The following is a 26,253-nucleotide window of genomic DNA, read 5'->3' on the forward strand; positions in this document are numbered from 1 at the left end:
TACACCTGCATTGTGATGTCATAGAACTTTCTGATTATAGAAACATAGAAACATGATGGCAGATAAAGGCCAAATGACCCATCATAGAAACATAGAAGATGACGGCAGAAAAGGGCTACAGCCCATCAAGTCTGCCCACTCTGCTTACCCACCCCCTGTCTATGCCCTAATGACCCAATTTCCTTATCTTGACCCTCGTAGGGATCCCACATGGGTATCCCATTTATTCTTTGGCACGCTGTCTGCCTCGATCACCTGCACTGGAAGCTTGTTCCAATGATCAACCACTCTCTCTGTGAAGAAATACTTTCTGGTGTCGCCATGAAATTTTCCGCCCCTGAGTTTGAGCGGGTGCCCTCTTGTGGCCGAGGGTCCCTTGAGAAAGAAAATATCATCTTCCACTTCGACACGTCCCGTGAGGTACTTAAATGTTTCGATCATGTCTCCCCTCTCCCTACATTCCTCAAGAGTGTAGAGCTGCAATTTGTTCAGTCTCTCTTCATACGAGAGATCCTTGAGCCCCGAGATCATCCTGGTGGCCGTCCGTTGAACCGATTCAATTCTGCGCACATCTTTACTGTAATGTGGCCTCCAGAATTGCACACAGTACTCCAGATGAGGTCTCACCATGGCCCTGTACAATGGCATTATGACTTCAGGCTTTCGGCTGACGAAACTTCTATTGATACAACCCAATATCTGCCTTGCCTTAGATGAAGCCTTCTCCACTTGATTGGCAGTTTTCATGTCTGCACTGATGATTACTCCTAAATCTCGTTCTGCTGAAGTCCTAGTTAAAGTTTCTCCGTTCAAGAAGTACATCCTGCATGGATTTCCGCTTCCGAGGTGCATGACCTTACATTTCTTAGCAATGAAGCCTAGCTGCCAGGTTGAGGACCAACTTTCCAATGTAAGCAGGTCCTGCGCCATATAATTCTGTAAACTGCATTCACTTACTATATTACATAGTTTGGCGTCATCGGCGAATAGTGTTATTTTACCTTGAAGCCCTTGAGTCAGATCCCCTATGAATATGTTGAAAAGGAGTGGACCCAGGACCGAGCCCTGCGGCACTCCAATGGTCACCTCCGATGTTTTAGAGAGGGTACCATTAACCACCACCCTCTGAAGTCTGCCACTCAGCCAATCATTGACCCATGCAGTTAGTGTCTCTCCTAACCCCATCGATTCCATCTTGCTTAGCAGCCTGCGGTGTGGGACACTGTCAAAAGCTTTACTGAAGTCCAGGTACACGAGGTCCAAAGACTCTCCCAAATCCAACTTTCTTGTTACCCAGTCAAAGAAGCTGATGAGATTGGATTGGCAGAACCTACCCTTGGTAAATCCATGCTGACTGGGATCCCGAAGATTCCCTTCATTCAAGATCGTGTCCAATTTGCTTTTAATTAGTGTTTCCATGAGTTTGCACACTATTGATGTGAGACTCACCGGTCTATAATTCGCAGCCTCTGCCCTGCAACTCTTTTTATGCAGAGGAACGACATTAGCTAATTTCCAGTCCAGGGGAACTTTCCCCTTACTTAGGGAGAGATTGAATAGCTCAGCCAACGGTTTCGCCAGGACATCGCTCAATTCTCTGAGCACTCTTGGGTGCAAATTGTCTGGTCCCATGGCTTTGTTCACCTTGAGTCTTGCCAGTTCACTGTAAACTTCACCTGGTGTGAACTCAAAATTCTGAAACGGGACTTCTGTGCTTTGTGTTGCCTTCAACTGCGGACCGTGTCCCGGTGCGTCACAGGTGAAGACTGAGCAGAAGTATTCATTCAGTAGTTCGGCTTTATCGGAATCTGCTTCCACGTAACTTCTGTCCGGTCTTCTAAGGCGTACTATCCCGCCTGTGTTCCTTTTTCTGTCACTAATATACCTGAAGAAGGATTTGTCCCCCTTTTTAATGTTTTTTGCCAGAATTTCTTCCACTCGAAGTTTTGCCTCCCTAACTGCCATTTTGACCGCTGTAGACCTGGTCCTATATTCTACTTTTGCCTCTCTTTTCTCCGTGCACTTGTAGGAGAGAAACGCTTTTTTCTTCTCCTTAATGAGGTGCGAGATCTCCGCGGTGAACCATTGGGGTTTATTGTTTCTTTATCGTTTATTTACTGATTTTATGAAGCGGCTAGTTGCTTCATGTATGGTTGATTTCAGTGTTAACCACTTAGCTTCTACATCATCGGTCTCCGCTTGGTCCTGCAGCATTTAATGGACGAAATCTCCCATGCGTGCGAAGTCTGTGCCCCGGAAATTGAGTACCTTTGTTTTCGTGTTTGATCTAGGGAAGCCTTTCCTAAGGTTGAACCATACTATGTTGTGGTCGCTGGGGGCTAGCGTATCTCCTACTGAGACCTCTGAGACGCTTTCCCCGTTGGTGAGTACTAGGTCAAGGATCGCCTGGGCCCTAGTGGGCTCCGTTACCATTTGTTTGAGACGTGCTCCCTTTATGGAGGTTAAGAGCCTCCTGCTACCGCTGGTTGTCGCTGAAAATGAGTTCCAGTCTGCATCAGGCATATTGAAGTCCCCTAGCAGTACAGCTTCTCCTCGTAGAGTGATATTCTCTATGTCTTCAATTAATTCTGCGTCCATGTCTTCCAGTTGTCTTGGGGGTCTGTATACCACACCTAGATACAGGCATTTTTCTCTGCCTCTTGCCAGGTTTACCCAGAGGGACTCCCCGGTGTACTTGACATCTGTGATCCTGGTGGTTTTGATGTCCTCTTTAATGTATAGAGCTACCCCCCCCTCCTAACCTGCCCTCTCTGTCCTGACGAAGTAGATTGTAGCCCGGTATAGCCATATCCCACCCATGTAAGTCCGTGAACCAAGTTTCAGATATTGCCACCACATCTAGGTTGGCATTCCTTATTTCAGCCTCCAATTCTAGAATTTTGTTACCTAAACTGTGTGCATTGACATACATGGCCCTCCATATCTTGTGTTTGCTAAGTCCCTGTGAGGCGTATCCTACCCGAGACGGTGTGACTCCCAAAGAACTGTTTACTTACCTTGGACATGGAAGCGGAGTTTCGACTCACCTCATCAGGATAATTCCTTTCTGCACTAATATGTGAATGGGTACCCTCCCCCGACTTACCTAGTTTAAAGCCCTGTGAAGCAGGCGGATTAGTCGGTGTCCAAAGACGTTCTTACCCCTACTGGTCAGATGGAGTCCGTCTGGTCCCTGAATTCCTTGTAGCGCTTCCCCATGGTTTAGGAATCCGAAGTTCATATCCCGGCACCATCCCTGTAGCCACTCGTTCGTCCTCAGGATACGTTCATCTCTGGCTCTTCCCTTGCCTCTAACTGGGAGGATCGATGAGAAAACCACCTGCGCTCCTGTCCGCTTCAGCCTCTCACCCAGTGCTCCAAAGTCTCTGGCGATGGTCTCCGGTGTGTTCCTGGCAGTGTCGTTGGTTCATATGTGGACAAGAAGCATAGGAAAGTGGTCTCGGGGCGTGAGTAGTCTATCCAGACTGGCGGTGACATCTCGTATCCTGGCTCCAGGCAGACAGCAGACCTCCCTAGATTGCATATCCGGTCTGCAAATTGGTCCCTCGGTGCCCCTCAGCATGGAATCCCCGATGACTATTACTCTGCGCTTCTTTGGGGGGAGCCGGTCAGTTGTCCCTGGAGATGGAGCTGTGTGTTGGGCCTGCTCCTGTTCCTCATCGGCAGTTCCTTCCTGAAGAATCTGGAATCTGTTCCGCAGGGCAAGTTGAGGGGTTGATGTATAGCTGCCCTGTTTGAAAGAAGAAGGAGAAGATGAAGAGATTGAAAAAGGGGGGGGGGTCTCCTATGTTTGCCCGTGGAGGAGGTCACCAGCTGCCAGGAGTCAGTGCCGCTAGCCATTTCCTGTATCCCAATTGTTGGTTTCAAAGCTGATGATTTGTGTGTCTCGAGGATGGACGTCATGGGCCTGCTCGGTGATTTAGGACAGCTCCTGGACGACTCCGTCGATGTAGGCATTACAATAATCTATACAAGAAATTACCAGAGAGTGGATCAATGTATTCAAGGAAGCTGGTTCTAGTAATTTAGAGATGATGAAAACATTTCTGGACAATAATATGATTGTGGAAGGAAAATTTACTGTCAAAAGTGACTTCTAACAACTTTAAAGTGCGTACAACTTTGATTGGGAGAGATTCAAGTTTCAAGGGGGCCTGAAGAGTTATTCCATCTTTAAAGGGAAAGATCATTAGTTTTGATTTATTTGAATCTAACCACAATTTAATTTTTTCTAGTTTGCCACCCTAACTAGCACACTTGTGGTAGAAAGTGTGAGCCCACCAAAAATCCACTATACTGCCATATAGGTGACACCTTGTAGGCATAAGGGCTATTTGGGTGGTGAACAGATGAGTACAGTAGGTTTTGAGGGAGTTATGGATAGCTCACCATATAATGTACGGGGGTTATGGTGATATGTGTACCTGGCACCCTTAATGTGAAGTTCATAGCAGTGCCCCCTAGGGTGCCTCCCTGTTCTGCTGGCATGTCTGTGTGGCCAGTCCACTAAAAAATGCTGGCTCCTACATGCAAATAGCTTGTTTTGGATGTTTTTAATTATTTTTTAATTATTATAATGGCAATAAAAGTTAGACATCTAGTTGGACAAAATGTCTAGCTGGGACATTTTTGAAAACAAGAAACGGTTCAATGTCTTGCAGGGGAGATATGATGGAAGTCTACAAAATCCGGAGTGGAGTAGAACTGGTACAAGTGGATCGCTTTTTCACTCCGTCAAAAATTACAAAGACTAGGGGACACTCAATGAAGTTACAGGGAAATACTCTTAAAACCAATAGGAGGAAATATTTTTTTCACTCAGGGAATAGTTAAGCTCTGGAACATGTTGTGGTAAAAGCAGATAGCGTAGCTGGTTTTAAGAAGGGTTTGGATAAGTTCCTGGAGGAAAAGTCCACAGTCTGTTATTGAGCCACTGCTTGCCCTGTATTGGTAGCATGGAATATTGCTACTCCTTGGGTTTTGGCCAGGTACTAGTGACCTGGATTGGCCACTGTGAGAACGGGCTACTGGGCTTGATGGACCATTGGTCTGATCTAGATGTAGTCTGTTATTGAGACAGACATGGGGGAAGCCACTACTTGCCCTAGATTGGTAGCATGGAATGTTGCTACTATTTATGGTTCCAGAATCTTTTGTTACTCTTTGGGATTCCAGAATCTTGCTGTTCTTTAGGATTCTGAATGGAATGTTGCTACTCCTTGGGTTTTGGCCAGGTACTAGGGACCTGAATTGGCCACCGTGAAAACGGGTTACTGGGCTAGATGAACCATTGGTCTAACCCAGTAAGTCTATTCTTATGTTGATAAGAACATAAGAATTGCCGCTACTGGGTCAGACCAGTGGTCCATCCTGCCCAGCAGTTCGCTCACGCGGCGGCCCCTAGGTCAAAGATCACTGCTCTAAATGAATCCAGCCTCATCTGCGTACATTCCGGTTCATTCAAAAGAGAAAGCTTTATTGTTTTCACAAGTACAGCCAGAGAGATACAGTACAAAAGAATGAGAAATAATAGTGATTCCAAGAGAAACATTCCCCCCCCCAAACAACTGAATCTGATATGAAGAGGAGTTTTGAGTTTACAAAATAAGATGACAATTCATAAAATATACAGCCATTTCAAAAACCGTTTCCCAGGTGTTAAAATTACATAACATTAGTGACTTCTATTCCGCCATTACGTTGCGGTTCAAGGCGGATTACATAAGAATTGTGAAGGGAATAATAATAATCATAATCATAATAAACAAAGGTACGAGGGGCCACTGAAAATTTCTTGGCCCAACTAAGACGAGAATTATGTGGAGCCATGAAACTTACAAGTTATTCCACACTTTTTCTGACATTTTCATTTCATTTCATATTGAAACAAAGTGTCAAGAAAGGTGTGGAATAACTTGTAAGTTTCATGGCGCCACATTATAAGAACGTAAGAATAGCCCTACTGGCTCAGACCAATGGTCCATACAGCCCTGTAGCCCTTCTTCACAGTGGCTAATCCAGGTCACTAGTGCTTGGCCAGAACCCAAAGAGTAGCAACATTCCATACAGAATCCAAAGAATAGCAAGATTCCGGAATCCCAAAAAGCAAAAAGATTCTAGAACTCCAAAGAGTAGCAACATTCCATACAGAATCCAAAGAATAGCAAGATTCCGGAATCCCAGAGAGCAACAAGATTCTAGAAGTCCAAATAGTAGCAACATTCCATGCTACTGATCCAGGGCAAGCAGTGGCTTCCTCCCTGTCTGTCTCAATAACAGACTAAGGACTTTTTCTCCAGGAACTTATCCAAACCTTTCTTAAAACCAGTTCCATTAACCGCCCTTACCACAACCTCTGGCAATGCGTTCCACAGCTTAACTCTTTTCTAAGTGAAAAAATATTTCATCCTATTGGTTTTAAAAGTATTTTATTTCCTTGTAACTTCAACGAGTGTCCCCCCTAGTCTTTGAAAATTTTCATTCTCTTCTTGGTCAGGCTGAGAAATTTTCAGCGGCCAGTGATAAATGTCACGTGTCTGTAAGTGATTTGTTACTTTAACCCGCATTTTACAATCCCAGATGCAAATTACTGTCTCTCTGGTTAAATTGCAACCATTCTGACTTATCATTTGTTCAATAACTAAGCTTGATTACTTGACTTGGCTGCTCAGGAGTAACAGGCAATGGGAAAATCCATCTCATTAAGGTATATGCCAGAGAGAAAGGTGATGCATTAAGAAAACCAAGCAGGATGAAGCCTGGGCAACAGATGAATTTAGTGAGCTTACGTAAAAGCCATTTATTACCAAAATCAACACGAATGGAGAGTCTTCTGTTGCCAACTTCAGAAACAAAAAGCTTTATTTTATACAATAAAGCAGTGTGCCACAAACTTAATGAAGCTACGGCACACTAAACGCGGAGCCACAGCTGGAGGGCATCCGAAAATGCGCAGATGTCGACTAGATGATGTAATGTGCTTGTGTGATGTCATCACACATCATGCGCGGATGCCCTCCAGCTGCGGCCCTGAGCCTCCAATTACCACCAGTGTGTTTGTTTATGGGGGGGGGGGTGGGGGGTGCTGGAGGAGAGGCACCAGCGAGAGGCACGTCCTGTACGCAGTCAGCCATTGCTGGCACCTCTCCTCCTCACCGAAGTCTCGCGACACGCCCAGAATCTGCCGTGGCACGCATGTGTACCGCGGCACAGTTTGCGATACACTGTTATAAGGCGACAATTTTTTTTAACTTGAGCGCTTACAGTTTCCATAACATAAAAGTTTATTTATTTGCCACATAAAAGAAAAACTGTACAAACAGTGATATACACAAACTGGCAAAAATCTTTTAAACAAAAAAAGTCTTAAGGCACATATAGGGAGAAGATAGTAAGCAAACACAGAACACTCAAAGGATAGGCAAACGCGCCACACCAAAACCAATCAACCACAGAAGCCCAAGTTGGATAATCGCTGCAAAAAAAAAAACCCCTTTGTACTAAAGCTTATATATCAAAGCTTACATTTGGTAACACCATCACTGAAGCTCGGGTATCGTAGCATCATTATAGCAGCTCATAAATTGTAACATCATTATAGATGCTCATTAATTTTACCTCATGTAGAGTAACACCAAACCAGAGAAAATATTTCTTCAAACAAGGTGTAATTAAACTCTGGAATTCATTGCTGGAGAATGTGGTGAAAATCAGCTAGCTTAGCGGGGTTTGAAAAAGGTCTGGAGAATTTCCTTAAAGAGAAGTCCATAGGCCATTATAGAGATGGCTTGGGGAAATCCACTGCTTATTCCTAGGATAATCAGCATATAATCTGTTTTACTGCTTGAGATCTAGCTAGGTATTTGTGACCTGGGTGGGTCATTGTTGTAAACGGGATACTGGGCTTCATGGACCTTTGGTCTGTATTAGTAAGGCAATTCTTATGTGAGCCAAGTATAGGACACTCGAGCCATTGTGACATCACTGATGAGGTTGGCCCTTAGGCATTGGTGGATGAGGCATTATGACATCATAATGTCACCCCTGAAATGTTGCAACTCTTTGGGTTTCTGCCACTGTTGGAAACAGGATCCTGGGCTTGATGGACCTTTGGTCTGTCCCATTATAGCAATTCTTATATTCTTATAGCGCTGAAGGGTGTACGCAGCACTTTACATTAAATAGATAGTCCCTGCTCAGAAGAGCTTACAATCTAACTTGGGCAAACAGATATGATATAGAGGGATGGAGATGCAGAACCCAAGTTGAGAAGAATTGAAAGCAGTCTCAAAGAGGTGAGCTTTTAACGTGGACTTGAACGCGCATGCGCGTGCACACAAACATACTATACATATATTCTCTCTCTCTCTCTCATGAAGAGGGGTTGGCAAGGATTACACGATCCAAGCTTCAAAGCTTTTACCACTTGCTTAAAGCATGCTTCTAAGACTACATAGATAGAAAATAACATTTCAGATTTATGTTAGCCACGCCTGTCTGCTTATCAGGCCGGGGTGTCAATGTTCATAGGACCCATATTATCTAAAGGACACCAGCACAGATCTCCACCACACTTTAACCAGCCACACGTAATAAGAGCAGCCCAACCTTTGCTATCTAGTTCAAAGGCTGAAGATGACAGAGCTGATTAGAAACCAGAGTGAAGAGAATTACCCTTAGTTGACGGGACCGCAACTCAGCGGGAAGGATGTTTGTCCAGCTCTGGCTCCTGTGCAGCCTGGCAGCTGTAGCCAGGACCCAAGATGTCACAGAGGAAGCCAGAGTTTTCCTGGATCAATTCAATCCAAAAGGGGAAGACCTGTCTTACCAAAGTTCCTTGGCGTCATGGGCTTATAACACCAACATAACCGACGAGAATGCCAAGAAGATGGTGAGTATATTCAAGTGGTGGTGGACGGTTTGTAGCAATCGGCAGCAATATTCCTGGATATTCCTGGATATTATGTATTAGTGTTAGACCCCACATATGTATCTAGCTAGGAAAAAAACTTGTATCGGAAAATTGTACTGAAATTATGGCTAATGTACTCTAAATTGTAACCTGTTAACTATACCTGTAATCCGTTCTGAGCTTTTTGGGGACAACGGGATAGAAATCGAAATAAATAAATAAATATTCAGGGCCCGGCCATTTCTCGGCACTGGCTTTGAAAATCCTGGCTTATGCGGCCAGTTATCTCACATGCGGTTAGGTGGGATACTCAGCGTGTAATCGCATAATTGACTCCACATCATGAAAGGACTGACTTTTATGCCGTCCATTTGAACTGCTAAACTTAGGAGGTTAAGTGCTGAATATTGTCATTTAGCTGCATAAGTGCAGACCATGACCGCAAAATAGCCGACTTTGAGTATAGCGATGATATTCCACAGAAACTGGTTAAACTCTCCCCTTTTACTAATCCGCAGTAGGAAACCGGAGCGCTAAATGCTCTGACACTCACAGAATTCCTATGAGCGTTGGAGCATTTAGTACCCCGGGCCATGGTAGAAACCTCTACCGTGGCTTAGTAAAAGAGGGCATAAGTGCCATTGAATATCAGTGGATAACCCTAAACGAACATAAGAATAGTCTTACTGGGTCCATCAAGCCCAGTAGCCCGTTTTCACAGTGGCCAATCCAGGTCCCTAGTACCTGGCCAAAACCCAAAGAGTAGCAACATTCTATTCAGAACCCTAAAGAATAGCAAGATTCTGGAATCCCAAAGAGTAACAAAAGATTCCGGAACCCCAAAGAGTGTCAAGATTCCAGGCAGAATCTCAAAGAAAAACAAGAATCTGGTTACTCTCTGGGATTCCGGAATCATAAGAACATAAGAACATAGGAAGTTGCCTCCGCTGAGTCAGACCAGAGGTCCAACTCACGGGAGTGGACCGCTGGGCGAGATGGACCTCTGGTCTGACTCAGCGGAGGCAACTTCTTATGTTCTTAAGATTCCGGAATCCCAGAGAGTAACCAGATTCTAGAATCCCAAAGAGTAGCAACATTCTGTGCTACCGATCCAGGGCAAGCAGTGGCTTCCCCCGTGTCTTTCTCAATAACAGACTATGGAGCGATTTAACTGACCAGAAGCCGTTTCTGGCTAGTTAAATCACTATAAATATAGACCTCTTTGTGCGCATGCATTCATATGTTTTGCTTTGACTAGTTGTGCCCCTACCCAAGGGCTTAGGAATCGAAGAAGCAGTGTCTAAGCAAGGATGCAGCTCCAAATAAAGCCGCCTTGTGCAACTGGTAGGGTTTTGTCTCTTCAGTTTTAAGCAATTCCTATTATATTTTCTCAATTTGCTGCTTTGGTTCCTGAGGCCACTATTGTAATTGTCATTATTTTTGATTTTTTTTTTTTCCTTCTATAGTATTTCAGCTTTAATTCATAGATTCCTGTATTTTGGGACTTTTTCAAGTTCTCTCTCTTCCACTTGACTTTCTCCGGGTCTAGACGCCTCTATGAACCAACCACAGCTTTCTTCTCTTACTGTTATCTCTGGTGTATTGTATTCCAAATTATGGTCTGTCTGAATTTTAAAATCCTGTAGCATTTTCAATTTCTCTTTTTCTGACTTTTTCCTTGCTTGAATTCTCAACGCCGTAATTATTACACACTTGTAAGCGACATGTCTATGTTTTGCTTAAGTCCTGGTGTATTATTTGAACGAAGTCCTGGTGTATTATATGAACGAAATTGGTCACATCATGTTTCCTATACTCAGATTAAGCCAGCGGTATCAAACTCGCGGCCCACAGGCCGCATGCGGCCTGCCAGGTACTATTTTGAGGCCCTCGGTCTGTACACAATTGTCCACTCCACAAGTCGCTGTAACCTCACGTAAGCACTTTCCTGCGTCTGTACACGATTGTGAGGTGGAGATTATGCTGTATTTGGATTTTCAGAAGGCATTTGACAAAGTACCTCATGAAAGACTTCTGAGGAAATTAGAAGGCCTTGGGATAGGAGGTAATGTTCTTTTATGGACTGAGACCTGATTGAAAGACAGAAAACAGCGAATGAGTTTAAATGATCAATATTCTCAACGGAGAATGGTTAATAGTGGGGGTTTTCGCAAAATAACCTTTCTCACAAAAAAAAACTTTAAAGAAATCTTAAACAGAATCCCTCGGGAGTGTTGTTCTGCTGTGAGAAATTCCTAACAGCTTAATGTGTTTCATTAGTGTTAAAAGGGGAGGAGCCTCAGATCCCCGTGCGTTGCGAAACTGTAACAACCACACTAGAAAGGGAATTAACCTCACCGGCTCACCTGCCCCTCCTGCCCGCCCTGAAAACAGATCTTAAACAATGAATAGTCAATAAATGGTGCTGAAACAATCAAAAGACTTCACTTAAACTTCAGGGCAGGGTGGTTAAATGGTTCAAAGACAAAACCGCCGAAGACAAAGGCGCGCGCCGACAACTGAGCGCAAGACGGAAGCGCGCGCCGAAGAAAAAGAGTGTTTTTAGGGGCTCCGACGGGGTGTTTTGTTGGGGATCCCCCCCCACTTTACTTAATACAGATCGAGGCGGCGTTGTGGGGGGTTTGGGGGGTTGTAACCGCCCTCATTATGCTGGAAACTTAACAGTTTCCCTGTTTTTTAGGGAAAAAGTGAAGTTTTCAGTAAAATGTGGGGGGTTACAACCCCCCAAACCCCCCACAACGCCCCCACAATGCGGCGCGATCTGTATAAGGTAAAGTGGGGGGTTCCCCCCCACCCCCCCGTCAGAACCCTTTAAAACAGTCATTTTCTTTGGCGCGCACCTCCACGTTGCGCTCAGTTGCCTGCACGCACCTTTGTCCCGGCGCGCTTTTGACCTGACACCGGTTAAATAGTGGGGTTTCCCAGGGGGTCTGTGCTGAGACCGCTGCTTTTTAACATATATATTATTGATCTAGAGATGGGAATAACTAGTGAGATAATTAAACTTGTTGATGACACAAAGTTGTTAAATCGCAAGAAGGTTGTAAAAAATTGCAAGAGGACCTGGTGAGACTGGAAGGCTGGGCGTCAAAACGGCAGACGGCGTTTCAAGTGAGCAAGCGCAAAGTGACGCATGTGGGAAAGAGGAATCCGAACTATAGCTACGTGTTGCTGGGTTCTATGTTGGGAGTCATTCCCCGGGAAAAGGATCTGGGCGTCAGGGTTGAGGATACGTTGAAACCCTCAGCTCAATGTGCGGCGGCTGCTGAGAAAGCAAATAGAATATTAAGAATTATCAGGAAAGGAACCGAAAACAAAGAGGAAAATGTCATCATGCCCTTGGATCGCTCTATGGTACGGCCTGAACTTGAATACTGTGCGCAGTTCTGGTCGCCGTATCTCAAAAAAGATATAGCGGAATTAGAAAAAGTACAGAGGAGGACGACAAAAATGATAAAAGGTTTGGGACGCCATCCCTTTGAGAAAAGGCTAAAGTGGCTAGTTCTCTTCAGCTTGGGGATGAGACGGCTCAGGGATGATATGATAGAGGGGAGAGTGTGGCGCAGTGGTTAAAGCTACAACCTCAGCACCCTGAGCTTGTGGGTTCAAACCCACGCTGCTCTTTGTGACCCTGGGTAAGTCACTTAATCCCCCCATTGCCCCAGGGACATTAGATAGATTGTGAGAGGGAAAACTGCTTGAGTACCTGAATAAATTCATATAAACCCTTCTGAGCTCCCCTGGGAGAATGGTATAAAAAACTGAATAAATAGTGTGAAAAGTTTCTATCTCTGGTAACCAGAGCTGATAGTGTGATGTCACAATGCCTCATTCCACCAATAAGAACCAACCTCATCAGTGATGTCACAATGGCTTGATTGTCCTTTACTTGGCTCACTTTTACTACATTTTGATTTTTAGAGTGGTGCAGTGGTTAAAGCTACAGTCTCAGCACCCTGAGCTTGTGGGTTCAAACCCACACTGCTCCTTGTGACCCTGGGCAAGTAACATAATCCTCCCCCATTGCCCCAGGTACATTAGACAGATTGTGAGCCCAGGGAAAAATGCTTGAGTGCCTGAATAAAATCATGGAAACCATTCTGAGCTCCCTTGGGAGAACAGTATAGAAAATTAAATAAATAAAATACTGAGTGGAGTGCAAAGGGTGGATGTGAAACACTTGTTCACTCTTTCCCAAAATACTAGGACTAGGGGGCATGCGGATAAAGCTACTAAGTAGTAGATATAAAACAAAACAGAGAAAATATTTCTTCACACAAGGTGTGATTAAACTCTGGAGTTCATTGTTGGAGAATGTGGTGAATTCAGTTAGCTTAGCGGGGTTTAAACAAGTCTTAGCTAATTTCCTAAAAGAGAAGTCCATAGGCCATTATTGAGATGGCTTGGGGAAAATCCACTGCTTATTCCTAGGATAAGCAGCATATAATCTCTTTTACTACTTAGGATCTAGCTAGGTACTTGGGACCTGGGTTGGCCACTGTTGGAAACAGGATACTGTCTTGATGGACCTTTGGTCTGTCCCAGTATGGCAATTTTTACGTTTATGTTTATTGAGGGATTCTATACCCCTACTAATGACTGGGGAGTCAATTCAGAGCGGTTTGCATGAGCTTCTGTAGAGGTGTTGCAATGCATGAGCTCTATACTGAAATACACAGAGCTCTGTGGTGTTGTTATGCTATCCCACAGACTAAAATTAAATCCTGACAAAACCAAATTCTTCCTAGCTACCCCCAACGACAAAATCAAAGACACCACAATCCAAGTGAAAGGTATAGCCTTCCCCATCGAACAAACCTTAAAAGTATTGGGAGTCACCCTAGACAAACATCTATCCCTGGAAAAACATACTGATATTACGGTCAGGAAATGCATTTCAGTTCTTTGGAAACTACGCACCATAAAAAAATACTTTGACGACACCTCATTCCGCCTGTTGACTCAATCCTCCATTCTCAGCATCCTAGACTACTGCAACATCATTTATCTGGCCTCCACGAAGAAAACCATCAGGAGACTGAAACTTATCCAGAACACCGCCGTTCGCCTTATATTTGGCTTAAACAAATGGGACCACATCACCCCTTTTTACCACAAACTACATTGGCTACCCCTTGAATCTAGAATCCTATTCAAGTTCGCGTGCTTCTGTTACAAAACTGTCTTTGGGCTATCTCCGAGCTACCTCACCCCTCATTTCATCCTGAACTGCAACAAAAAGAACTCCCGCAGAATCAATCTTTTCGCCTTCCCCTCCCTAAAACTTTGTCACCTCAAAAGGTTCTTCGACAAAACCTTCGCCTTCCAGGCAGCCAAACAGAACACTTGGCTAGCCCAAATTCTGCTCAAGGCCCACTCCTACCTTGATTTCCGAAAAACACTCAAAACGCATTTATTCCACGCTCAATATCCCTAATCCCATCTCTTCCATTTCTCTCTCCCCTCCCTCAAACGACCCAACTCGCCCGGTCCCTTCCCCCCTCTTTTAGATCTCCCCCATCTCACTAACTCCAATGACCTACTCATTCCCCCCCCTCGCATGCCCATCTTTATCACCTCATTGCCTGTAATTATGATCAACTGTAACCATGATCAACTGTAATTTCTTGTTAATTTTGTTCCAATACCTTCTTTACTTGTAAAGATAGTTTATTGTAATTTTTTTTTAAGTTTTGTTTAATTGATGTGAACCGCCTAGAACTCCCTGGGTATGGCGGTATACAAATAAAGTTATTATTATAATATAGAGTTATTAATATCGGCATGATTATGCCATAATCATCCTACTTATGTTACTGGCACATTGATCATCATACTTATATGCACATGTTTATATCAAATCAATCATCCTAAAGGATCTCCCGTACGAAGAAAGACTGAGCAAATTGCAGCTCTACACTCCTGAAGAGCGTAGGGAGAGGGGAGACATGATTGAGACATTTAAGTACATCACGAGACGGATCGAGGTGGAAGATGATATCTTTCTTCTGAAGGGACCCTCGACCACAAGAGGTCATCCGCTCAAACTCAGGGGAGGGAAGTTTCGTGGAGACGCCAGGAAGTACTTCTTTACGGAGAGAGTGATTGAGCATTGGAACAAGCTTCCAGTGCAGGTGATTGAAGCACGCAGCATCTCAGATTTCAAGAATAAATGGGATACCTATGTGGGATCCCTACGAGGGTCATGCCAAGGGATAGGGTCACTAGGGTATAGACTTGAAAGAGCGGGTCAGTAGAGTGGCAGTATAATTACAATTATACTTAAGGGGGGTCATTAGACTTAATAGGGAGGGTCAATAGTGTGGGCAGACTTGATGGGCTGTAGCCCTTATCTGCCGTCATCTTTCTATGTTTCTATGTTTCTATATACATATAAACTAGGTTACTATTGCAGCTTAATCAACTATAATAAAAGACTAAGCGTGCATGCGCTGTTGAAAGATCGTGAATCTTGGCGTGCTTCTGTGCCAGTCCTCACGGTGCCTGCACTAGCTGGAGGCGAGCGAGTGTGCAGAACACGCCAGCGACTCCTCCCTCTCCGCTGCCGCTCCTCTTCAAAGCGGCCTGCTGAGGTTCGCCAGCCGCTGTAGTGAACCTCGCAGGCCGCTCTCCACCCTCCCGACGTGGTGCTGAAGAAGGAGCCGGGGTTTTGCCGCTGCCGCCACACTCGCAGTCTTCCTGCAGCCCCGCCCACCGCCATTAAGCAGGAGAACCTGCTCGGCGATCTGGGCCGAGAGGTGAACGATGCAGCCCCTGTCCTAGACCGACACCATCTCCAGTTGGAGGGATGGAGGGAGGGTAAGAATGGGAGGGGGGTGGAAACGGAAGGGGGCCACGGGGCAGGCAGGCATGGCACAACAGGGGACCAGGGGGAGAGGGAAAGGGGGCTGCTTTGGGGAGGGGGGCAGACAGCAATCATCAGAGGAGAACAGAAGGGGGTTTCGGAGCATGCAGACATGGCACAACAGGGGGAGAGAGAAAGGGGGCTGCTTTGGGGGGAGGGGTGTGCTGGGGTCAGACAGCAATCATCGGGGGGGAACAGAAGAGGGCCATGGAGCATGCAGACATGGCACAACAGGGGGAGAGGGAAAGGGGGCTGCTGGGGGGGAGGGGGGCAGACAGCAATCATCAGGGGTGAAAAGAAGGGGGCCACGGAGCACGCAGGCATGGCACAACAGGAGGAGAGGGAAAGGGGGCTGCTGTGGGGGGAGGGGTGTGCTAGGGGCAGACAGCAATCATCGGGGGGGGAACAGAAGAGGACCATGGAGCATGCAGGCATGGCACAACAGGGGGAGAGGGAAAGGGGGCTTCTGGGGGGAGGGGGTGTGCTGGGGGACAGAAAACAATAATGCTTTGCTCTGGGAGGAGGGGAGACAGAAGGGGGCCACGGAGAGACAGGCAACATGGCGCAACAGAGAAATACAGGTAGGCAGAGGTCCAGGGAGAGAGAGACAAAGAAAAAAACCCAGACAGACAGACATCTGTTCTAGCACCCGTTAATGTAACGGGCTTAAAGACTATATTTATACACCTTCTGAGGAGGTTGGCCATTTCAACTAGCTATAATCTCTTTACACGCATCCCTGAAAGTTCTATTTTCTTTTCCATGTTAACTTCATAATTTCAGTTGAAGTAGGCTGAGAAAAGGATAGCCTTTATTCCTTTCTTGAATTTTCCAGTGTCTTTTTCTAGCTTTAATTCCTTCCTTCGTTCTTGGAGCAACTGGTCCGGGAACTGACAAGAGGGGGAGCTATTTTAGACTTAGTCCTTAGTGGGATGCAAGGCATAGTACAGGAGTTAACTGTGTTGGATCCGCTTGGAAACAGTGATCATAACGTGATCAAATCTTAGCTGACACCTGGAGTGACATCGCAAAAGAAATCTGCTATAGAGGCATTTAATTTTTGAAAGAGAGACTATGATAAAATTAGGAAAATAGTTAAAAAGAAGTTAAAAGGATCAACTGCAAAGGTTTGGACTGTAAATCAGGCGTGGATGTTATTTATAAATACCATCATGGAAGCCCAGACCAGATGTATCCCACATATTAGCAAAGGTGGCAAGAAGAGGAAACGAGAGCCAGCATGGTTAAAAAGTGAAGTGGAAGAAGCTATTAGAGCCCCAAAAAAACATCCTTTAAAGAATGGATAAAGGATCTGAATGAAGAAAATAAGAAGAGAGACAAGCAATGGCATGTTAGATGCAAAGCATTGATGAAGAAAGCTAAGAAAGAATATGAAGAGAAACTTGCCAAAGAGACGAAAATTCATAACAGTTTCCTTAGGTACATCAGAAGCAGAAAACCAGTGAGGGAATCCATGGGATTGTTGGATCAAGGAGCAAAAGGGGCCCTCAGGGAGATTGAGGCCATAGCAGAAAGACTAAACGAATTCTTTGCTTTGGTCTTTACGGAAGAAGATGCAAGAGATCTACCTGAACCAGAAATGGGTTTCAAGGGTGATGATGGAGAGGAACTGAAAGAAATCTCAGTGAATCTGGAAGATGTACAAAGCCAAATCGACAAGTTAAAAAGTGATAAATCACCTGGATCGGATGGTATACATCACAAGGTACTAAAGGAACTCAAACAAGAAATTGCTGACCTGCTGTTAGTGATCTGTAACCTGTCGCTAAAATCTTCTGTATTATCTGAAGATTGGAGGGGGGGGGGTCAATATTATACCAATTTTTAAAAAGGGTTCCAGGGAAGATCTGGAAAAATACAGACCAGTAAGCCTGACTTCAGTACCAGGCAAAAAGGTAGAAACAATTATAAAAAATAATATTGTGGAACACATAGACAAACATGATTTAATGAGACAGAGTCAGCATGGGTTTAACCGAGGGAGATCTTGCCTCACCAATTTGCTGTTTGAATAAACATGTAGATAAAGGTGAGCCAGTTGATATACCCCCTCTTCTATGAAACCGCACTAGCGGTTTTTAGCGCAGAGAGCCATGCTGAATAGTCCATGCTGCTCTCGATGCTCAATGAGTTCCTAAAAGTGTCGGGAGTAGCATGGGCCGTTCAGCGCGGCTCTCTGCACTAAAAACCGCTAGCGCGGTTTTGTAGAAGAGGGGGATAGTGTATCTAGATTTTCAGAAAGCTATTGATAAAATTCCTCACAAGAGGCTCCTGAGAAAATTAAAGAGTCAAAGGATAGGAGGCAAAGTTCAGTTGTGGATTAGGAATTGGTTATTGGATAGAAAACAGAGGGTAGGGTTAAATGGTCATTTTTCTCAATGGAGGAGAGTAAATAGTGGAGTGCCAGAGGGGTCTGTACTGGGACCGGTGCTATTCAACTTATTTATAAATAATCTGGAAATTGGAACGACGAGTGAGGTGATTAAACTTGCAGATGACAATAAACTGTTTAAAGTTCTTAAAAAGCATGCGGATTGTGAAAAATTGCAGAAATTAGGAAATTGGCTGGGCGTCCAAGTGGCAGATGAAATTTAATATGGCCAAATGCAAAGTGATTCATATTGGGGAGAATAACCCAAATGACAGTTACTGGATGCTAGGGTCCACCTTGGGGGTTAGCGCCTAAGAAAGGGATCTGGGTGTCATTGTAGACAATACGATGAAATCTTCCACCCAATGTGTGGTGGTGGCCAAAAAAGCAAAGAAGATGCTAGGAATTATTTAAAAAAGGGATGGTTAACAAGACTAAAGATATTATAATGCTTCTGTATTGTCCACGGTACGACCTCACTTGGAGTATTGCGTTCAATTCTTGTCTCCTTATCTCAAGAAAGATACAGCGGCACTAGGAAAGGTTCAAAGAAGAGCGACCAAGATGATAAAGGGGATGGAACTCCTCTCGTATGAGGAAAGACTAAAGAGTTTAGGGCTCTTCAGCTTGGAAAAGAGACAGTAGAAGTCTACAAAATCCTGAGTGGTACAAGTGGATCGATTTTTTACTGCATCAAGATTTACAAAGACTAGGGGACACTGAATGAAGTTACAGAGTAATACCTTTAAAACCAATAGGAGGAAATATTTTTTCACTCAGAGAGTAGTTAAGCTCTGGAATGCTTTGCCAGAGGATATGGTAAGAGCGGATAGCGTAGCTGATTTTCAGAAAGGTATGGACAATTTCCTGGAGGAAAAGTCCATAGTCTGTTATGGGGGAAGCCACTGCTTGCCCTGGATAAGTAGAATGGAAAGTTGCTACTAATTGGAGTTCTAGAATCTTGTTGCTCTTTGGGATTCCAGAATCTTGCTATTCTTTGGATTCTGTATAGAATGTTGCTACTCTTTGGAGTTCTAGAATCTTGTTGCTCTTTGGGATTCCAGAATCTTGCTATTCTTTGGATTCTGTATAGAATGTTGCTACTCTTTGGAGTTCTAGAATCTTGTTGCTCTTTGGGATTCCAGAATCTTGCTATTCTTTGAATTCTGTATGGAATGTTGCTACTCTTTGGGTTGGATTGGCCACTGTGAGAATGGGCTACTGGGATAGGCTAGATGGACCACTGGTCTGACCCAGAAGGGCTATTCATGTGCTCTCTCTACAGGATCCCCAAGTCCCTTCTTTCCTCGAGCCAGAAAATGAACCTAGGTCCCCCTACATGGCAGGATGCAGATCTACCCTGGAGCCAGTAGGCTGTCCCTCTTACTTTTTATGAGAAAATATTAACTCTTAGTAGAGGCCTTTGAGGGGAAAAAAATCCATTAAAGTTAAAATAGTAACACCTATCTTCTCTCAAATGAATTATTAACATTTCAGGGTCCTTCTTCCTGATTTTTAAAAGAATCCACATACTAATGAAACGAGAGGAATGTTCAGTAGATTCTGACCTCTTTCTCTCACAAGCTAAGGTCAGGAGAGTCTTTATCAGTTAATGCAGAGCGGGAGCGGGAGAGAAAAGATGTTCCTCCAGCTTTGGCTGCTCTGTGGCTTGGCTTCGTTCACTATCGCCCAGAATATCACAGACGAAGCCTATAGATTTCTAAGTCATTTCAACAGGCAAGCAGAAGACTTATCGAATGAGCGCTCTCTTGCAGCTTGGGCTTATAGCACCAACATTACCAGAGAAAATTCCAGAAAGAAGGTATGTATTGTTGAGTATGGATCGTATAGACCAGTGATTCCCAACCCTGTCCTTGAGGAACACCAGGCCAATCGGGTTTTCAGGCTAGCCCTAATGAATATGCATGAGAGAGATTTGCATATGATGGAAGTGATAGGCATGCAAATTTGCTTCATGTATATTCATTAGGGCTAGCCTGAAAACCCAATTGGCCTGGTGTTCCTCCAGGACAGGGTTGGGAACCACTGGTATAGACAATATTCAAAATGATTTAGCAGGGCCGGCTCAAGGGACAGTGGTGCCTTGAAACTTTTGGATTTGTATCCCCACCAATCTAATTCCTCCCCATCCCCCACACCTATCAGCCAGTATCTCCCTCTCTCTCTCTCAAGTTCCCCCCCACCCCGCCCCCCACCTCCGCTGGACCAGCTGAGGCACTGATGATAAAGGCTGCCAAAATCTCAGTCCGGCATCTGTCCCTCGAGAAGTTTGATGGAAGACTGGCCTGGGAATTTGGTGCCCTTTATCACTGGCAGCCTGGGCCACTAGCTTGCTGCCCGCGTCGGCTTCGGCACTCCCTCTGACCTCACTTCCGGGACCTGCGCCTAGAAAGTGACATCAGAGAGCGCGCCGAAGTCGACGCGGGCAGCAAGTCGGTGGCTGCTTGCGGCACACTTAAAAAGGTACGGGGAAGGAGCACATGCGCGTGGTAGGGGGCGAGGGAGGTGCGCCAGTGTCCCTCGCTATGCCACTGGTTGCCCTTTTCTGAATCCGGCGTATAATGCCCAGTTAGCTCTCCAGGTATGGTACTGAATATTGGCTGAGCCCACTTTACTTCCAAACACCATCAGACACCTTGATATTCAGAACTGGATTCAGGATAGGTGACTGCTGTTCATTTAACCTGACAGCTTCTAGATAGTTGGGGGGGGGGGGTTTCTCTATTTCCATTGTAACTATAGCAAAGACCTCCTTTGCCTCATACGATAACATGACTTACCACACCACTGTTAGCACATCCTCTTCATATCTCCATGATCTACGCCAGAAGACGTATGAGGAGAGATTGGAAGCCCTGAATATGTCTACCCTAGAGGAAAGGAGGGACAGGGGAGATATGATTCAGACGTTCAAATACTTGAAGGGTATTAACGTAGAAAAAAATATTTTCCAGAGAAAGGAAAATGGAGGAAATTCTACTTTACGGAGAGGGTGGTGGATGCCTGGAATGCGCTCCCGAGAAAGGTGGTGGAGAGGAAAACGAGTTTGATGGAGTTCAAAGAAGCGTGGGATGAACACAATGGATCTGAATCAGAAAATAATATTAAATATTGAACTAAGGCCAGTACTGGGCAGACTTGCACGGTCTGTGTCTGTATATGGCCGTTTGGTGGAGGATGGGCTGGGAGGGTGTAGATGGGCTGGAGTAAGTCTTAACAGAGATTTCGGCAGTTGGAACCCAAGCACAGTACAGGGTAAAGCTTTGGATTCTTGCCCAGAAATAGCTAACAAGGAAAAATTTAAATTGAATCAGGTTGGGCAGACTGGATGGACCATTTGGGTCTTTATCTGCCGTCATCTACTATGTTATTATGAGTATGCTACATAATTTAGGAAGAAATAGGCCTTATTCCTAAGTACAGTAATGCATGTTTAATCTGAGAAACTACCTATGGGGTTTTATGACGATCAATTTGCTTTAATGCTTATGCCGGCCCATTAGTCCTCAGTCATTTATATCCTGGGCAAGATTAATCCCTTGGTGGGCCCTAATCAAACAAGTGCTTTGGGCCTTCCATCATAACCTGAATATTTTATTTATTTAAAAAAAATTTGTCAACCGCCTATTCCTAAGCGGCATTACAAAAGTAACATACATAAAGTCAAACAAGCACGATTTAAAATTCCCACAAACGGAGACTCATGTGGTTCTGACTGCAGAGAACTGTACCTTCCAAGAGGCGAAGGAATAAAGGACGTTACCAAAACAGATTGTAGTGGTTATTTTAAAAGCTCCTTTCAGAATCTGGATGTGCAGAAACCAGCATTCAGACGTGTATATCACATGCATGTTTAAATCCTGATTTGAGAAGGCTCAGATGTAGACACTCTAATTACAGAAATCAAGCTATCAGAAGAGGACCTGATACATGGGTATTCTGGGCCAATATTCTGGAATTCCTTACCACAACAATTAACACAGACTGAGGCAATTACTTCTTATCATAAGCAAGTAAAGGCTTTTCTTTTTCTACAAGCATATTCGCGATTATTGAATTGAAGGATGAGGATATTGTCCTTCGGCAAGACTGGTTATGAATGTATCCTGGATTGTATTACCATTATTGTGTGATGTTGTGAAAGCATGGATGTTATTTGTAAGCCACCCAAAATGGTATATGATGTTGGATAGAAGGTTTTGGTTTTGTTTTTTTTAAAGAAAGCAAGCAATATTTATTTCTTAAATACATTTATCTTTCCTGAGATCAGAATCGGGATTTAGACTTGCTCCGGGAGATGTCTAGGTTATATAAAAGTGTTTGTTTTAAGCAGTGCTCTACTGGAGAAATTAGGAAGGCTGCATCCTTAATCCCCCAATGCTCCCCCCCCCTCCCCAAATTGATACTGGCAAGACTTGGGACCTGGGTTGGCCACTGTTAGAAATAGTTCACTAGGCTTGATGGACCTTCAGTCGGTCCCTGTACGGCAGTTCTTATACTCTTATGTGAGCCAAGTCTAGGACAATTGAGCCATTGTGATATCACCGATGAGTTTGGCTCTTAGGCATTGGTGGAATGAGGCATTATGACATCACAATTTCAGCTCTGGAATGTTGCTACTCTTTGGGGTCCTGCCTGGTACTTGGGACCTGGGTTGGCCACTGTTGGAAACAGGATACTGGGCTAGAAGGACCTTCAGTTGTCCCAGTATGGCAATTCTTATGTTCTTAAGTGAGCCAAGTCTAGGACAATCAAGCCATTGTGACATCACTGATGAGTTTGGCTCTTAGGCATTGGTGGAATGAGGCATTATGACATCACCATTTCAGCTCTGGAATGTTGCTACTCTTTGGGGTCCTGCCTGGTACTTGGGACCTGGGTTGGCCACTGTTGGAAACAGAACACTGGGCTAGAAGGACCTTCAGTTGTCCCAGTATGGCAATTCTTATGTTCTTAGTTGCTTAAAATCAGATATTCAGTGCCAACATCTGGACATGGCCTGGCATTGAATATCCAAGCATAAAGCTGGCAGTGGTCAGCAAAATGCTGTCTACTGCCAGGTTAATATCCATCCAATAATTTTTTATTAATGCTATTTTAATTTTTTAATCTATAAATAAATCGGCCTACCTCTCTACGTACCACCAGTGCTTTAAGCCATGCAGAAAAATATGTTTTACTTTCCTACTATCTGTCAAACAAAACAACAGTGCTGAAAACTGTTGGCCTTTCTGGACCTTTTGAGGGTAATGAATATTCCTTGGGCTTTCTAAAGAAAACTCATCATAGAGGTTTCCAAAACTATCTTCAGTTCCCAGGAATGCATTAGTAATGGCACACAAATATCCTTGAATCAAGGATTCCTTGATAGCCATGACACTCAAAGAACAACCGTAAGGAATTTTCACTTAATCTTGTTTTACTACTCTTTTTTTTTCCTTCTATAGAATGAAGCTGGGGCCGTTTGGAACTCGTTTTATAAGGAAGCAAGTGATAATTCCAGCCGCTATCCCCTCAATGAAATAACAGACCCCGAAATTCAACTGCAGATTCGCTCCCTTGGCGACAAAGGTGCTTCTGTTTTAGCAAACGACAAATACAAGCGTGTAAGTCCCCACCAGATCACGGTTGCTTTATTAGGCACGTAATATTTATTCCACATTTTAAGAAAATCCAAAAACTTAAGATCTTTGAAATCAAAATGATAAAATATATTGATACCCACACTCCCACCCATTATTGGCAAAAGAAAACACACAAATTGCTCATTTGCCAGGTTTATCAATATGTAAATGATAAGCCATTCCTACATTCTTCTCTCCTATCTCTCTCCCCACACACATCCCTCATCTCCTAGAATTCATATTTCACCATCTTTTCAATATTGCTTCTATCATAAGTTCCTTTTCGCTTTCCCTCCTTCTCTCCTCACTAACCTCTTTCCCCTCAGCCTCTCTCTTCTCTTCTCTCCACTTTCATAAGCTGAAAGATTGGAGAAACTGGGGCTCTTTTCTCTAGAGAAGCGGAGACTTAGAGGGGATATGATAGAGACTTACAAGATCATGAAGGGCATAGAGAAAGTGGAGAGGGACAGATTCTTCAAACGTTCGAAAACTACAAGAACGAGAGGGCATTCAGAAAAATTAAAAGGGGACAGATTCAGAACCAATGCTAGGAAGTTCTTCTTCACCCAATGGGTGGTGGACACCTGGAACGCGCTTCAAGAGGGCGTGATAGGACAGAGTACGGTTTTGGGGTTCAAGAAGGGATTGGACAATTTCCTGAAGGAAAAGGGGATAGAAAGGTATAGATAGAGGATTACTATACAGGTCCTGGATCTGATGGGCCGCCATGTGAGCAGACTGCTGGGCATGATGGACCTCTGGTCTGACCCAGCAGAGGCATTACTTATGTTCTTACATTTCTTATCTTCTCTCTCCATATCCTTCATCCTTTCCCCCCACTGTACACTTTGCCTTTTCATCTCTCTCATTTCTCCTTCCATCATCTCTTACTTTCTGCATTTTTTTTTTCTCTCTCTCATCTTTCACTTCTCCTTTATCTTCACCATCTCTGTTCTTCTTCTTCTTCCTCACACCTGACCTCTCCCTAGTCATACTTTCCCCAATTTTCCATCTCTTATGTCTGCCTCAGCCTTTCTGCTCTTCTCACCCTTCCCCATGGCCACGGACAACCCAGGCTTTGGGGACTCCTGGCATGGGTAATGCTTCTGTCACCAGATCTCCTCTCCTGCTTCTGTCTCCGTGCTTCCACTCTGAAACAAAAAGGACCACGAAGGCTAACTGAGTTCCTGCGGCCTGCGGTAGGAAGCTTCTGACTGCTATCTGCTCTCCACCCCTCCCCTTCAAGGACTTCACTGGCTGCTCCTGGTCCGTGCAGACCCAAAAAGAAGCTGCGTGGACTGATCCAGCCCAGGAGTGGTTGGGGGGGGGGTGGAGGGAAGGAACTGCTCCAAACTCTGCCTCTATATAAGGCTGGCCTCCTGGCCTGGTGCTTTAGCTGAGTATCTTGTATAGAGCTGGATCAATTACCTGCTGATTGGCTGACTGACTCGATTTACTAATAGGCCGCCTCAGAGACTTTATGCAGGACTATTTCTCTAAGGGCTCCTTTAACTAAGCTGTGGTAGCGTTTTTAGCGCATGCAGAATTTCCATGTGCGCTAAACCTGCGCTACGCGGCTAGAACTAACACCAGCTCAATGCTGGCATTAGCGCCTAGCGCGTGCGCTAAAAACGCTAACACAGCTTAGTAAAAGGAGCCCTAAGATTATCTTATTTATTTTTATTTACTTTTTATTTATTTCAATTTTTTTCTTTTATTTCCCTTATCTTCTTTCTTTTATTTTCTCTTTTGAATTATTTTGCTTTTTTTTTTTAAATTTCTTTTGAAATGTAACATAACATACCTTTTGAAAAGGATTCAGGTCCCAATTCCTGCCCCATACTTTCTCTGTCTCTGTCATATGTAAGTCAGGTACCTGGGGACACATCTTAAAGACCAGAAACCATCTTTCTAATATGTCCGTCTTTTATTATGAGTTTCACATATTTATACGAATCAGGTTTGCCAGCATGTGATGGCATGTGACGTAAGGTCACATGAAACTTTAAACACATCAGCATTTTTCCTAGCTAGAGATTGAAGTCCACAGAGGGTCAGAAAAAGCCTTGACCAGCAGAGCTTCTTAACTAAAGCTGTCTGTAAATACGGCTTAACAAAACAATTGAATTCACTTCACATTATCTCTGTTTAAACATTACCTGTCTTCAAAGAAGGGAAAGATAAACAGGGCCTACCTTTGCATCTTTAAACAACATATGCCTAAGGACACTTACTAAAATTCTGATACGTGTCCCTTCAAATCCCCTCTTACGACATGTAAATGACGTCACAAATACACAGCATGAGCTGGAAGGGAGTGATACCTTAGGTATGTCTCTCAAGGAGGGGTCTTTTAGGAGCTGTAATACGAATAACACAGTACATGAGCAGTCAAGAT

General features: G+C 44.3%; 1 protein-coding gene across 2 annotated transcripts in view; it reads left to right on the forward strand.

Moving 5' to 3' along the window:
- The first annotated feature begins 8,677 nt into the window (after window positions 1-8,677).
- The window catches only part of ACE2 (angiotensin I converting enzyme 2), a 91,214-nt gene continuing 73,638 nt past the window's right edge, over window positions 8,678-26,253 (forward strand). The window contains exons 1-2 of one of the 2 annotated variants that reach the window (XM_033950222.1): window positions 8,678-8,911; window positions 23,679-23,837. In XM_033950222.1, the coding sequence (XP_033806113.1) occupies window positions 8,729-8,911; window positions 23,679-23,837 (342 nt within the window). In that variant the 5' untranslated portion in view covers window positions 8,678-8,728. Of the gene's footprint in view, window positions 8,912-19,830; window positions 20,033-23,678; window positions 23,838-26,253 lie in introns of those variants that run through there. The other variant, XM_033950223.1, reaches the window with a different exon arrangement.

Source organism: Geotrypetes seraphini, chromosome 6, assembly GCF_902459505.1.
Source record: "Geotrypetes seraphini chromosome 6, aGeoSer1.1, whole genome shotgun sequence".
NCBI lineage: Eukaryota > Metazoa > Chordata > Amphibia > Gymnophiona > Dermophiidae > Geotrypetes > Geotrypetes seraphini.